Genomic DNA, 14770 nt, shown 5'->3' with positions numbered 1-14770 from the left:
TGCAAAACACAATCCGTGACTCCAGAGTCTTCACGTGTAGCTCCCAATTACCTTCCCGATCTGCATGTGCCAAGTTTTCACTAGAGCCATCATGTGTAAAAAATATCCCTAGTACTTGCAAAGTTCTCATTTTTCTTCACATTCTTTGACAACTCTGCTAACTTGTTTTTCTTATTTTGAACTGAGTGTATTGAATATTGCCTGGCTTTGCATTGTCTTTTGAATGAAGTGCACCCTGTGCTGTGTTCACTTCTGAGATAAGATATCCAAAACCTAATTTGTCGTTATTGTTCCTGAAAACATTCCAACGCAATGTTTGCATAGCCTCAGAAATGACGAGCGTACCTTGTAACAAACTAACATAATGAGTTCTGTTCAATACTGACTGGACAGTTTTGCTTCCAAAGATTTCACCCTCAGTAAATCCATTGTATAGGACTTCCTGAGAACTTCCTACACACCGCAACATTCGTCATGTGGAAAGCGTCCATCATTGGATAAAGATCATCAAATTCTACTGTAGAGATGTGTATACTCTTGTGTAGTTTGTGACTGTGCCTGGTATTACTGGTAACAATTCAACCGCCCTCAAAGAGGCGGTATATTGAGAGATCAGAGCATGTATTCCAGCCCACGGAGGAACTGGCTTTTCTGCATCCTTCAGTCCGCAGCGAATAAGCAATATGATAAATTCAGTTAAATCCGCTTTGCTGACCACAGAATCAGGTAGAAAAAGGTCTATGTCCTCAGCCACTTTTAAACTTTCTGGTTGACTTTGACGTGTTGATGGTTTATAGTGATTTTGCACACGTTCGCAAGACTGTTGGGTAATAAGTTTGCAGCTTCATTTGTTTATGCCTACAACTGACCCAGCTTGTTTTCCAGTAGCTACGTCATTGGTACAGTCATAGAAAAACCACAATGTGGCAGTATCATGTGTGGTGTATGTTCCAGATAAAGAAGAGCTGTCTTCAAGAGGAGCAATTGTAAATCCTTTCCTGGTAAAGTGACTCTGAAGTGGTGCGCTTTCTGATTCACAAGATTGTAAAGCATGAGCTTCAAACCAGTTCCTGCTCCGTACCATGTCATTATAATTTGATGAGCTGCAACAACAAATGATGGACGGAATGCTGAATGAATCAAACATTCACTTCCAGTCAACAGATCTGGGTTTAATCCATAGTTTTGCCCGCCACCCCACCCCAGTCTGGACCCAGCCATATGCAAATAAGTCTTCACCCTGCTCCTCATGGGAACAGTCCAGTCTGAACGGGCGTTATTAGGGTTTTGAGGTGGGTAGAGGTAAAGGGAGGTGTGGGTGACTTAACGACCCGAGTTGGTAGAGGCAAAGGGAGGTGAAGGTGATTTTAGGTTTTAGGTGCTTAGAGGTAAAGTGAGTGATTGTGACATGAACGTTCAGGCGTGGGTAGATTTAAGGAGAGGGTGTGTGTGTTTATGTGTGTGTGTGACTTGAAGGTTCGGGCTGGGTAGAGATGAGGGGAGGGTGACTTAAGGGTTCAGGGGTAAAGGGAGTTGTGGATGGCTTGAAGGTCATGGGTTGGGTAGAGGGGAGGGTGATTTAGAAGATTCACAGGTGGGTAGGGTTGTGGGGTTTTGAGGCTGACTTGAGGGCTCTGGGCGAATAGAATTAAGGGGAGGTGAGGGTGACTTGAGGTTTCGGGTGTGGGTAGAGGCAATGGGAGGGAAAGGTGATTTTAGGGTTCGGGCGGTCTGGGTGACAAGAGGATTTGGGTTGGTAGAAGTGAAGGAAGTGGGGGGTGACTTTAGGGTTCAGGTGTTGGTAGAGGCAAAGGGAGATAAGGATAACTAGAGGGTTCAGGGATAGGTAGAGTTAAAGGGAGGTGTGGGTGACTTAAGGGCTTTTGTTTGTTGTTGATTGTAGCTTTTCCTTTGCTTTGCAGATTAATAAGCGGTTACTGTTTTTTTTCAGCTAAAAATCTTTATCAAGAATATTCCTTATTTACTTATTGGGTCCCGTTGCTTAGTGATTCAACCATCAATCTGCAGTCGCCTGGATTAGTGTAAGGAGTGACTTTTTAGTTCACTTTATCTATTCTCAATACTCTGCTAATTCAGTATTTTGCTACCATGTTTGCATCTGGTGCCACTCCTACTGCCTCTGCCACGGCCTGTTTTAAAATGCTGCTCTGACTGCCCAGCTCTAAGAGGATCCTTTTAAGACCATGTGCCTCACTTTTAAAACATACCACTCCCTGAGTCCTGTCTATTGAAGATGCAAATGTATTCATTATTTTCATCTGCAGCTGAAATCCAGCCTGTTAGCTGCCTCAAGCTGCAGCGCATTTGGCTGACTGGACACACTTTCTTGGTTGTAGCCATTCAAACTTAAATCCGTTCCCTCTCCCATCAGTTAATGGCATTCAGGAAACACTTGAAGACTTTGATTTTTGCCATCTAAAGACAGCTATTTGTTTTCCTCACTTTTAAAAAGAGGAAAGAAAATATAATTTGAGAATAGCAATGTAGGTATGCACTGTTTTTGGGATGATGTTGCTGTTTAATTTATTTGAATAGTAAAAATTATACCATTGAATGTTGCCTGTTAATAGGCATCTCGTTTTTTTGTTGGAAAGTATTTTTTTTTGTCTTCGCTTTCAAAAACTTTCTGGTATTTTCGGATCGTCTAAACAATTCAGTGGCTGAGAATTAAATGAAATTACCTTAGACCGAGAACTGGTGTTACAGGTAAGAAACCTGCATTCTGTAAGACATACTTTAGGAGGAAAAAGTTCTGAACAGGGCCTAAGAAGGCTAAATATTCAAAGATATTACATTGCATGTAAGTCTTTTTTTTATCCTCTCCTTGCAGGAAAACAGCAAAAAGTTAAAAATGAAGTTTCCTCCAAAAATTGCAAACAGAAAAACGAAAAAACAGATAAATAAAGGAGGTTTAAATCAGCCAAATGTGGACAGCTTAGAAATTTCAAAACTGGACTCCTCCATCATATCAGAAGGAAAAATGTCTCTGGTCACTCCTCAGATTCAGGCTTTCACGATCCAGAAAGCAGCTGCAGGTGCGTGCGTTCCTGGCACAGGTGGTTGTGATTATATGTGCTATGAGAAGCAGAGGCCTCTCTAGCATTAAATCAATTGTTATCAAATGGCCAACCTGTGTGGCCAGTTAATTTCTGATTTAGATTTTGGACTGCAGAGGGTTGCAAATTAATTCACCAACTATTATGGGGTGTTGGGAGTGACTTAAGGTTTCAGGTGTGGGTAGGGGTAAAGGTAGGTTACGGTGAGTTGAGGGTTCAAGGGTGAGTAGAGGTGACTCAAAGGGTTCAGGAATGGATAGAGGGTAAAGGGAGGAGAAGGTCACTTGAGGGTTTGGGTTGAATAGAATTAAGGGGATGAGGGTGACTTGAGGATTCAGGGGTGGGTAGATCGGGAAGAGTGTTTGATTTTAGGTTTTGGGGGGTTAGAAGTAAAGGAATGTGAGACTTGGAGACAATTTCAGTGTGTGCTAAACCACATTACCACTCAGAGAGTTGTTGCATATTTGACATGTTTTCACTGCTATTGGGAGCTGACCTGCAAATTCCATTGAAATACTTTTCTGAAATGACAGACCACCCTTCACAATCTTGTACAATTAATAGTATTATATTGACTTAATTTTCCAGGTTTTTATTGTTTCATGTTTAGGTAGATATTCTTAGGTTTACCAGCTCTCTTGAAATAAAAGCAAGACAGCTGATTTGCAATTTTTATTTGTTGGCTTTTAAATCTGTTATCTAGTGATTGTAAACTAAAAAGATTAATGGTGACTTTTAGGTTTATTGTAGTTTTTATTTATTTTGGATTATACATATAGCGTCAATCTGACCCAAATGGGATAGAAGAGCTTTTTACATGTACTAGTCATATATTTTGTGTGCATTTTGAGCGCACACTACATAAATGAATTGCTTCAAAGTGCTTGCAGGATTGAGATTTGGAGCAGACGCAGGATAACCAGGAGTTTTAGAATAGGTTGGTTTTCAGTGTTTTTTTCCTTGAAGGTGTGCCGGTCGTCGGGGCTTTGGGACTCTGTTGAGGTTGTTAGAGTGGTAGGGTTTGGAGGGGTGAGTCTGTTCATTTTCTTTGTATAGTATGCTGTAACAGAGCTGACCAGGCCCCCGAAGAATGAACCAGAGTACTTTGAAGTCTTTGACAAGCAGCCAGGGCAGGTTTTTGCAGTAAAGGGGATGTTGTACTTTTTACCCTGCGTGGAGACATGCCAGACGGAGATGGGATAGACGGAGATGGGATAGACGGAGATGGGATAGACGGAGATGGGATAGACGGAGATGGGATAGACGGAGATGGGATAGACGGAGATGGGATAGACGGAGATGGGATAGACGGAGATGGGATAGACGGAGATGGGATAGACGGAGATGGGATAGACGGAGATGGGATAGACGGAGATGGGATAGACGGAGATGGGATAGACGGAGATGGGATAGACGGAGATGGGATAGACGGAGATGGGATAGACGGAGATGGGATAGACGGAGAAAGAAAGATATAGCGGGAGGGGGAGAGCGATGGAGAGAGGGGATACAAAGATATATATCACAGTGGCAGTTACGTTCATGTACATAGTTAGATCAGAGGTTTCAAATTGGCAAGTTCTTTTTTGGTTTCTTTAATAACATTGGTGCCACTTAATAATTTTGGTCTAAACGTTACCCCAAAAATGTTAATCCTCTTTGGCTTCTTCATGGAAAGTTTTGCGCTGATCTGTAAAGTATGGGCCAAGAAAAAAGGTGGGTACCAAAATTGTGATTTCCTATGGTAATTCTCATAGGAATGTTTCCTCACCAATACAGAAAAAAAACGCTGAGTCGAATTACACCAAATGTGGCAAATAGTTACAACTTAACTCATGCCTTTTAGTGTAAGCTATTGTCAAGGAATTAACATTTAAAAAGGTGCTCAGGATGGGCATTAAGGGTCTAACACTGTAAAAAAAAAAACAAGGACACATAAGAAGAGACTAGGTGGTTACATACCCCTGAGCCATGGGGGACGTGTCCAAAAGTACCCCACCTTCAGTCCACAAATTAATGAAAAAAGAGAGAGGTCTAATCCTAGACCATTCCCTGCAGTCAGCCACTATTGTGCTGGCTTTAGACTGTGAATAGTGGGGATTCGGTGCAGGGTCACCCACTGCTAAGTAGGGGTAAAGGCTATGCACAGCAGGGAATTGGATCACCATAAGGTGATGGGCCACCCCTGGAACTGCAAGTACAAGCACCCGATAACTCCGTATACAGTGATGTCCCCAGTGAGGGACCACAGTACTGAAAAAACATTTAAACAGAAAATTAGAAGGGTCTGGTTGTTGACCAGACCCTACTGCCAATTCTGCTTTGCATGTTGAGTTGTGTGCCAAACTCTCTCTGCATCTGCGTGTTTTGGTGCAGCGAAAAGTGAAGTCGACACGCCACATGTCCCTGTGTGTCATGCCTACAACCCAGTGCCTACGGCATACTGCCGCCCCACTAGCTGGGTGCACTATGCCACTGGTGAGGGTACAGGTGCATGAGCCCTGTACCCCTACAGTGCAAAAGTCCATTCTTAGACACAAAGTGCAGTAAAGCCATAAAGAGTATATGGTCTAGGAGTTTGTCTTTACGAACTCCACAGCACCATAATGGGTTTAGTGAAATCTAGGAAGTTTGGTAACTATTATCTCAGCGCATTAAACCCACACTGATGAGCGTAGGATTTAATGAAATAATACACTGCATCTTAGAGAGACCCCCTGAAAAACGACCTAACTCTAGTGCCACTGCCAGACATGTTTCTGGACCCATGGGTCGAGAGCCTCCCGCTCTTGGGGTCTGCAAACAAAGCGAATCCTGGGCAAAGGTGCCAAGCCTCCTTCCCCAGCATGGGCAGAGTCCACAAAGGGAAAGCTTCAAAGGCTTGCTGCCTTTGTGAGCTGACACAGCCATTTGCTGCTCCCAGCAACTGGCCGCCACCGGTTCTGACCCCCACTTTGGGTGGGAGAATTGAGGGGAAAACCAAGATAGTAGGAGGGGTGCACACCTTTGCCAACCCCACCCCTCAGGTGGGGAAGGAGAGGTGAAGCACAACACTCATTCCCCGCCATCCTGAAAATAGGTGGGCCCAGCCAACCAGAGTGAGATTCCATCCCCCCCCCCCCACCCTCCTCTAGAGTGGCATAATAGGGGGGTGTACTCACCCCCTGCAGCCTCTATCTGGAGGGTCCTCCCGACCGCAACCAGGAGCTGTTAAGGCTGCTCAATGCCAAAGGACACCCCTACAACTTACACCTCACGGCCTTGGGTGGCCCAACCGATGGTGTCCAGGCAAGACCCAGCATCCCAACTTACCTCTCCAACCAGTGGTTGCCTCCAGAAAGTCTTCGTCCCCGAGCCTACTGTGTTGGTTGCAACCAGAGAATCCCCATTGAAAACCGGTCACCCAATGCCAAAACAGCACCCTGCACCCGGCTGCCGCTGTGGGTGCATAGTGTGTGCCAACTCTGATTTCCCCCCCCCCCCCCCCCACCTTTTGCCCTGCGCTTAACCCTAGGAGCTTTGCTCCCTCAACCTTGTGCCCTGCTTGTGAGCAGCCACTAACCGGAGGCCCCCTATTGGATAATATTGGGCCTCTGCACTCTGCCCCCAGCTGCCCTAGTGCCGCTAAGGGTGCTCTTGGAGTGCATCCTTGACCCCGGGGGAGCCCTTGTTCTAACCCCATAAACCCAAATCCAAATACTTACCTGTAAACAGAACTTCATTTCCTCCCAAAAGATTGTATTGACTGTGAAAAAAGATCTAAAGGGGAAATTGGAAATTCTATGAAAAGTCATACAAGCGTGTTTTTATAACAAATTGCATTACTTACCTTTATCCAGGAAATGTCCCAGTGTGGTATTCTAGGTATACTACACTGATTAAGAAAAGTAATCTGAAAAGTAATCCAACAGCTACTCAAAAGTAACTCTAAAGTAACTGTATATAAATTCAACTATTTATTAACATTTGACTTGCCTGAAACCAAACCAACTTCATTCAACTGTATTCAACTGCATTATTCTTGCAAAACACTATTCCACTTAGCTGTGCCAGGCTTTGCTTGGTTCTAGAAATAAAATACAACTAAATAATATTTTTATACAAAACAAATTGTTCTGAGTTCAATCTTTAAGTGTGTGAAATCATTTCTTGCCTGAGTGTATGCAATACATTCTTAACACTACCCTCTTATAAAGCCTTACTGCTTGCCCTCACTACCACAAATAAGGAGTAAGGTAACTTTTACCTCTGTAAATCTTTGGGGATCCACTGGACTCTGCACACTATACCTTAATTTGGTATAGTGTATACAGAGCCAGCTTCCTGCAGTAACCCTCCCACATTTGGCCTAATTTCTGATGCACTTTGAGTGTACCCTGGGTCCCTGCCAACCAGAAACCCAGGGCATTTGTTCTTTCCTTAAACCTGTACCATTGTTTCCACAAGGAGTACCTATGGATCCAAGGGCATGGTAGCCAAGGGGAAGGCCTCTGAGGGCTGCAGCATGTATTATGGCACCCTCAGAGACCTCTCACCACAAACATGCACCATTGCCGCCTGCGTGTTTGGGAGCAGCTAAAAGTGAAGAGTCCGCATGGCACACATCCCTGTGTACCATGCCTGCCCAGCACTGCATGAGGCCTAGTTAAGTCGCCCTTCAGTCAGGGTGCTCTTTAGCACATAATAAGACCTACCTGCATGAACAGACAGGTCCCTATAATATCTAAGGCCAGCCTTAGATATTATAATGCCTAGTTAAGCCATCCTGAGTATATGGTCTGTAAACCGGTCATTGAGGTTCCTAGCCCCATAATGGCTGTTGTGAGTCCTGAGATGTTTGATATCAAACATCTCAGAATAGTAAACCTGCACTGATTCCAGTGTCAGATTTATTATTCCATTGACTCGCAGGTTCCCTGACCCAAACCATCCTCTGGTGGGTTCCTAACTGGTGAACACCTGTCTGCCACCACAAGACAAGTTTATTGACCCCTGGGCCCAGAAACAAGGTTCTTCCTGTCCTTAGGGAGGTGTTGACACCTCCGCCCAGGAGGTAAAGCTATCTGTGACAGGGGAGCTTCAAAGGCCTTTCTTTTGCAATGCTACCCCCAGCCTCCCTGATATCAGGAGCAGGCCCCCTTGCTGCCTCGTCTCCTTTTCTCCGGGACGACAGGTAGGAAAAATTAGAACAGCCCAGAAGTTGACCACCTCTGCCAACCCCACCCTTCAGGCGATATAAAGCCCACCATTTAGTGCCTGCACCCTTCAATCAGTGTTAGGGATTGTGTCCACTGCCTCACGTGGGGTAAGCACACCAAGGGTGTAGTCCGCCTAAGGTCAGTAGCCCATTGGCCACTGACCTCGAAACCCCTAAAACTCATCCTAAATACAGTGTTTAGTGGGCAGCCCTGAACCCATTAGTTCTGTAGTAGGGGATCTCTGTGTATAGTCATAATCTAGTGAATAGTCCCACCCATGTGCGCGGACCCCGGAGCAATAAAAATAATCTCTTAAGTTGTCAAGCCATGCAGACCTGCATCTACACTTAAGAGAGAATTTCAGACAGATAATGCAGCCTATATCCACAGGCTACACTGTCCAGTACTTCAACTAGAAAGAATTCCACCAACAACCACCAACAGCACTGCCTGCCCAGCTTTTTCCACAGAGAAAAAACCTGCCTCTTCCAGCAAAAGCCTCTGGAATGATAGAGAGGGAGGAATGGACAGACAAGCCCCATAGGCTGCCGTTATGTGGCTCAGAACAGGATACTGTGCTTTTAAGAAAACTTTCCAGAACTTTTCCAGTATCCCAGAATGCACAGCAGGTCCCTTTTACTTTCAGTTCTTTTTTCCGGCTCCTGCTAGCAGGACCCTGAAGCATTGAGCTCTCCCTTTTCAAGGGTTTATTGGTGATTTTTGTCAATTTTTCAAGTGTTTTAGTGTTGGGACTTCCTTCTGGTGCTGTCAACATGCCTGGCTTGTTCAACAAGTGCCCACAGTGCGATAGGAAGAAGGCCAAGTCAGACCCACACAAGGTGTGTATAGGCTGCCTTCCCCAGTCCCATGTGCCTGAAGAGTGTGAGATCTGCCACTCGTTCTCAGCCAGGACCCTGAGGGAAAGAATGAAGATCAGGCTCCAAGTCCTGGAGGACAGAAGGCTGAAGGCACAAGGTGGGTCAGGAGGGGCTGATTCTGCCCATGCTGAGGCCTCTGGGGGGCTCCCCAGGGGCAGGAAGACCGGCAAACGCCCCCACTCTCCACCGGCGTGTCTGACGTCGACTAAGGCGTTGAGAGGGATGACCACGGTGTGTTCACCGTCCCCCCAGGGTTCTGGGGAGAAGCGACGTCGACGTTAGACGTCGAGGGAGCTGATCAGGCCGCCGTCGACCTCACCGTCGAGGCTTCGACCAGCGTCTGCGCTCACCGTCGAGGGGAGGTCGCCGTTCGCCGTCGGCGAAGAGTAGGCGTTCGCCGTCTACGTCGAGGAGGCGATCGACGTCGAGGAGGCGCAGGTGGCGCTCGGACACCAGGAGTCCCTCGACGGAGTCCCCGGGCTCGGGGTACTCAGTGGTATATATGCCGCCTCCTCCTCCGCCACTGCCACTAACACCACCGCCAACTCCTCCTCCTCCTGCTATTCCGCCTCGCAGGCCTTCGGGCCCACCACCGGTTCCGACACGATCTGTCTCGTTGCCCAGGTATCCGACGCTGCCGCAGGGAACGCCTGGGCCGCGGCGCCAGGGTAAGCCACCGTCGCTGGGCCCGGCGAGGCGGGCGGACAGACCAAAGCCAAGAAGATCGCGCTCCCGCTCCGGACGGAGAGGGAGATCGCGGAGCCGTGGGCGTTCGTCGTCAACATCGAGACGGCGCCACAGGAGGCGCAGATCCAGATCGCGCACTCTATCATCTGCCAGGGACTTCTCACCGACGCTGTCGTGCTCGCCCGGGATGAGGGTGTCGCCGGTTGACGATCTGATCTCCTTCCAGGAGGTACTGCTGAGAGGTGCAGCCAAGTTGGGAATCAGGGTGACTGTACCGACACCTACGACGTCCGTGATATTCGAGACGCTGCACAAGAAGCACCTGTCTCGCCCCCTGCTGCCTCTCGTGCCGGGACTTGTAGAGCCCGCTATGGAGTTGTTGGAGAAATCCGCCCCCTCCCGGCTTATGAAGAAGTATCGGGCCCCGGACTCGGACCCGACCTTTTTGAGGACGGACCCTAAGCCGGATTCCGTCATTGTGACGGCGGCGAGGAAGCAGCATGCTACCACCCCTTCATCGACAGTTCCGCCCGACAAGGAGAGCCGCTGGCTGGATTCGGCGGGCAGGAAGGTCTGTGGGACGGCTGCCACCACCATGAAGGCGGCAAGTGCCGGGGCTCTGTTGGGGCGTTACGACCATGCCCTGTGGGAGTCTCGCCAGCAGTATGCGGAGCTGCTGCCTCGCGACAAGAGCGAAGACTTCCTAGATACTTTGCGCGAGGGGATGCTGGTCTCAAACCAGGTGATCAGTGCGGCAGCGGATGTGTCCCTGCTGGCGGCGCATGGGTACTGTCATGGCGTCCACCAACGACGGCACGCGTGACTTCGCCTTACTTCGCTCAACCCGGAGGCTCAGCATAGAGTGGCCAATCTGCCTTTCTCGGGGGGAAACCCTGTTCGGCCAGCATGCGGACGACGAGATGGCCCGCATAAAGACGGAGGCAGAGACCCTGACGGCTGTCTGGTTGGAGAAGCCAGAAAAGAAGAAACGCCCCTTCCAGAGACTGTTTTACTTCCCCTGCTACCGCATTCAATTTTTTCCGGCTGAGTGGAGAAAAATTACTCAGGACAAGTGGGTGCTGAATATTGTTTGCAATGGATACAGTCTTCGATTCATCAGGCCGCCTCCAGCGATTCCGCCGGTAAGCTCGCGGTATCAACTGCGAGAGCTCCAAGCGGAGGCAGACATCCTGTTACGGAAAAAGGCGGTGGAAGACGTACCTGTCTCAAAGGGGAAGAGGTCTGTACTCTCGTTTCTTCCTGGTTCGCAAGAAGGACAAGAACGAGTTCAGGCCCATTCTGGATTTGCGGCAAGCAAACAAATGGATTCGCAGAGAGAAGTTTCGCATGCTGTCGTTGCATCAGATTTACCCTCAGCTGCAACAGGGAGACTGGCTCTGTGCCATAGACCTACAAGATGCGTACTTCCATGTGCCCATTGCACGGAAACACAGGAAGTTCCTGCGATTCCAAGTCGGCGCCAATCATTATCAATACACAGTACTGCCATTCGGGCTAAAGTCTGCTCCAAGGACCTTCTCGAAGTGCATGGCAGTGGTAGCGGCGCACCTGCGAAGGAACAAGGTGTTTGTCTACCCGTACCTGGACGACTGGTTGATCAAGGCCTCCTCTTTTTCGGAAGCACAGGCGCACTTCCGGAGGACGTGCGTTCTCTTGAACAAGCTGGGGTTACACGTCAACATGTCCAAATCTGTCCCGACTCCAGTCCAGTGCATACAGTACTTGGGGGCCTCCATCGATACACGGTCAGCAAGCGTGTCTCCTTCGGAGGAGAGACTTATCGCTCCTTCGGAAGGCTCAGGACCTCATTGCCGCTCCATCGGCGACAGTGAGGAAGGTGTCTTCGTTGCTGGGGTCGATGGCCTCCTGTATCTTCCTCGCGCCGCACACACGGCTGCACATGAGACCACTGCAGGAGTGCTTGGAGGATCAATGGGATCAGAGAACAGGTTCTTGGGACGACAAGATCCGGCTGTCTCTACATGCTCTTCAGTATCTGAAATGGTGGTGTTCGGCGGAGAATCTCCTCAGGGGGGGTTCCCTTCCACAAGGACATTCCCGAGACGAGTATCGTGACGGATGCGTCTCTCCAAGGTTGGGGAGCGCACTCTGGAGACTTACAGATACAAGAAAAGTGTTCCCCGTTGGAGTCAACGTACCACATCAACTTCCTGGAACTCAGAGCCGTGTACCTGGCATTGAAGGCCTTCCATCCGTCCTTCCAGACCAGCTTGTTGCTGATACAGACGGACAATACAACCACGATGTATTGCCTCAACAAGCAAGGGGGGTCGAGATCGCGCACTCTGTCGCAGGAGGCGCAGGCCATCTGGCGCTGGCTTCTGGCCAGCGGACTGATGATCAGGGCCACGCATCTACCGGGGGTGCAGAATGTTCAGGCGGACACGCTGAGCAGGCTGCTTCAGGAGAACCACGAATGGGTCCTAAACGACGAGGTACTAAGAAAAGTCTTCGCAAGGTGGAGAACTCCAGAAGTAGATCTGTTCGCCACCGCCGAAAACAGCACATGCCGGGACTTCGCATCCAGGTACTACCAGAAGGGGACGCTGGGGAATGCGATATGGATCGACTGGTCGAACAGCTTTCTGTACGCTTTTCCACCCATTCCCCTGATTCCGGCAGTGCTCATCAAACTGTCAAAGTCCGGGGTGCGGATGATCCTGATTGCCCCGGAATGGCCCAGGCAGTGGTGGTTCACGGACCTGCTTCACCGGTCTCTCCTTCCTCACATGCGGCTGCCATGCAGGCCGGACCTTCTCACGAAGTTCGTGGGGAGGATGGTGCACCCAAACCTCTCGTCTTTGAGTTTGGCGGCATGGCTTCTGAGATAGTGCAATATGGCCATTTGAATCTACCAGAAGATTGTATGGGCATACTGAAGGAGGCTAAACGTCCTTCCACTAGGACTTCCTATGCTTACAGGTGGAAGAGATTCTGCATCTGGTGCAAATCCAAGAACTTTGACCCGACGACCTGTAAGGAAGATGTCATCCTTCCATATCTTTTACATTTGGCACAGTCTGGCCTTAATTTCCACTCCTTTAAGGTTCATCTCGCTGCTTTGACTGCTTACAGGAAATGCCCTTCACAGACTTCCTTCTTTCAGATCCCTGTGGTCAAGGATTTTTTAGACGGCTTGAAGGTGTTCCCTCCGGTCAGACTGCCCTCTCCTTCATGGGAATTGAATGTGGTGCTTTCCAGATTGATGAAGGAGCCTTTTGAACCTATTCACAAAGCTTCGTTGCAGCACCTGTCCTGGAAGGCGGCGTTCCTAGTGGCCATTACATCGGCCCGCAGGGTGAGTGAATTTCAGGCGTTGTGTTGCTGAGAACCTTATACTGTATTTCACGCTGCTAAGGTTGTTATGCGTATTCACCCTAAATTTCTTCCTAAGGTTATATCTGATTTTCATGTCAACCAGACCATAACTTATCCTACGTTTTTTCAGAATCCTTCTTCTCCAGCGGAAAGGTCTCTACATTCCCTGGATGTTAGGAGGGTGTTGAAGTTTTATCTTGATAAGACCAGAGGTTTTCGTAGGTCAGACCAATTGTTTATCAATTATGGATCAGTCAGGACCGGTCTTGCTACCTCCAAACAGTCCATCTCTCTGTGTCCTGTATACAGTTGTTTTACCAAAAGGCTAATATGACCTTGGGGGGGTAAACCTAAGGCTCATTCCACCAGGGGCAAAGCTGCCACGACTGCTTTGCTGCATAATGTTCCGATTGCAGAAATCTGCAAGGCGGCCACTTGGAAGTCGGTCCATACCTTTGCTGCGCATTACTGTCTGGACGCGGATGCCAGGGCAGATGCTCAGGTTGGGCAGGCTTCGCTGCGAAATCTGTTCGCACAGTAGTGGTATTATTTTGTAATCTTCTCCACCGCCGTTTTTGTGTGGGGATGGGCTTGCCATTCTATTCACTAGATTATGACTATACACAGAGATCCCCTACTACAGAAGGAGTAGTTTCTTTTCCGTAACTCCAGTTCTGTAGTAGGGGTATCTGTTATAGTCATAAGCGCCTGCCCTCCTCCCCGGTGGAGAGATGAATGTTAATATAAGGAATGCTACAGGTCTGGCGTGCTACGCCTTCAAAAAGAACTGAAAGTAAAAGGGACCTGCTGTGCATTCTGGGATACTGGAAAAGTTCTGGAAAGTTTTCTTAAAGGCACAGTATCCTGTTCTGAGCCACATAATGGCAGCCTATAAGCCTTGTCTGTCCATTCCTCCCTCTCTATCATTCCAGAGGCTTTTGCTGGAAGAGGCCGGTTTTTCTCTGTGGAAAAAGCTGGACAGGCAGTGCTGTTGGTGGTTGTTGGTGGAATTCTTTCTAGTTGAAGTACTGGACAGTGTAGCCTGTGGATATAGGCTGCATTATCTGTCTTTGAAATTCTCTCTTAAGTGTAGATGCAGGTGTGCATGGCTTGACAACTTAAGAGATTATTTTTATTGCTCCTGGGTTCGCGCACATGGGCGGGACTATTCACTAGATTATGACTATAACAGAGATACCCCTACTACAGAACTGGAGTTACAGAAAAGAAACTACTCCTCCTTGACCACTCAAGAAGATTGAAATCCTGAAGATGTGGCAGCAGTGAAGACTCCAGGCCCAACTGACTTGGCTCCAGCCCTACCGGCCAGCCTGTAGCTCTGAAGAAAATGACTGCTCCAAAAAGGAACAGCAACCTCCAGATTTGTTGAGGACTAATCTACCACTTCAATAAAGACTTGAGACTCCCAAGGACAGCAGCCCTGTCCACACAAGAAAATCCAGCCCCTGCGGAAGCAAGAAACCCTGCACCCGAACATAACGCTGCACCCGTCTCCCGCAACCCGTGTCCTTCCGTACTGAAGTGGCCCCTCAGTGTTCTGACCTCCAAA

General features: G+C 48.4%; 1 protein-coding gene across 6 annotated transcripts in view; it reads left to right on the top strand.

The window, feature by feature from the left end:
- The window catches only part of CDC27 (cell division cycle 27), a 1680535-nt gene that overhangs the window by 882479 nt on the left and 783286 nt on the right, over positions 1–14770 (top strand). For all 6 annotated transcript variants that reach the window (XM_085650282.1, XM_085650285.1, XM_085650283.1 and 3 more), the window contains one exon: positions 2852–3056. In XM_085650282.1, coding sequence (XP_085506408.1) covers positions 2852–3056 — 205 coding nt within the window. The remainder of the gene's footprint in view (positions 1–2851; positions 3057–14770) is intronic.

This window comes from Triturus cristatus, chromosome 1_1, assembly GCF_964204655.1.
Source record: "Triturus cristatus chromosome 1_1, aTriCri1.1, whole genome shotgun sequence".
NCBI classification, from domain to species: domain Eukaryota; kingdom Metazoa; phylum Chordata; class Amphibia; order Caudata; family Salamandridae; genus Triturus; species Triturus cristatus.
This window is presented reverse-complemented; position numbering and strand designations above follow the sequence as displayed.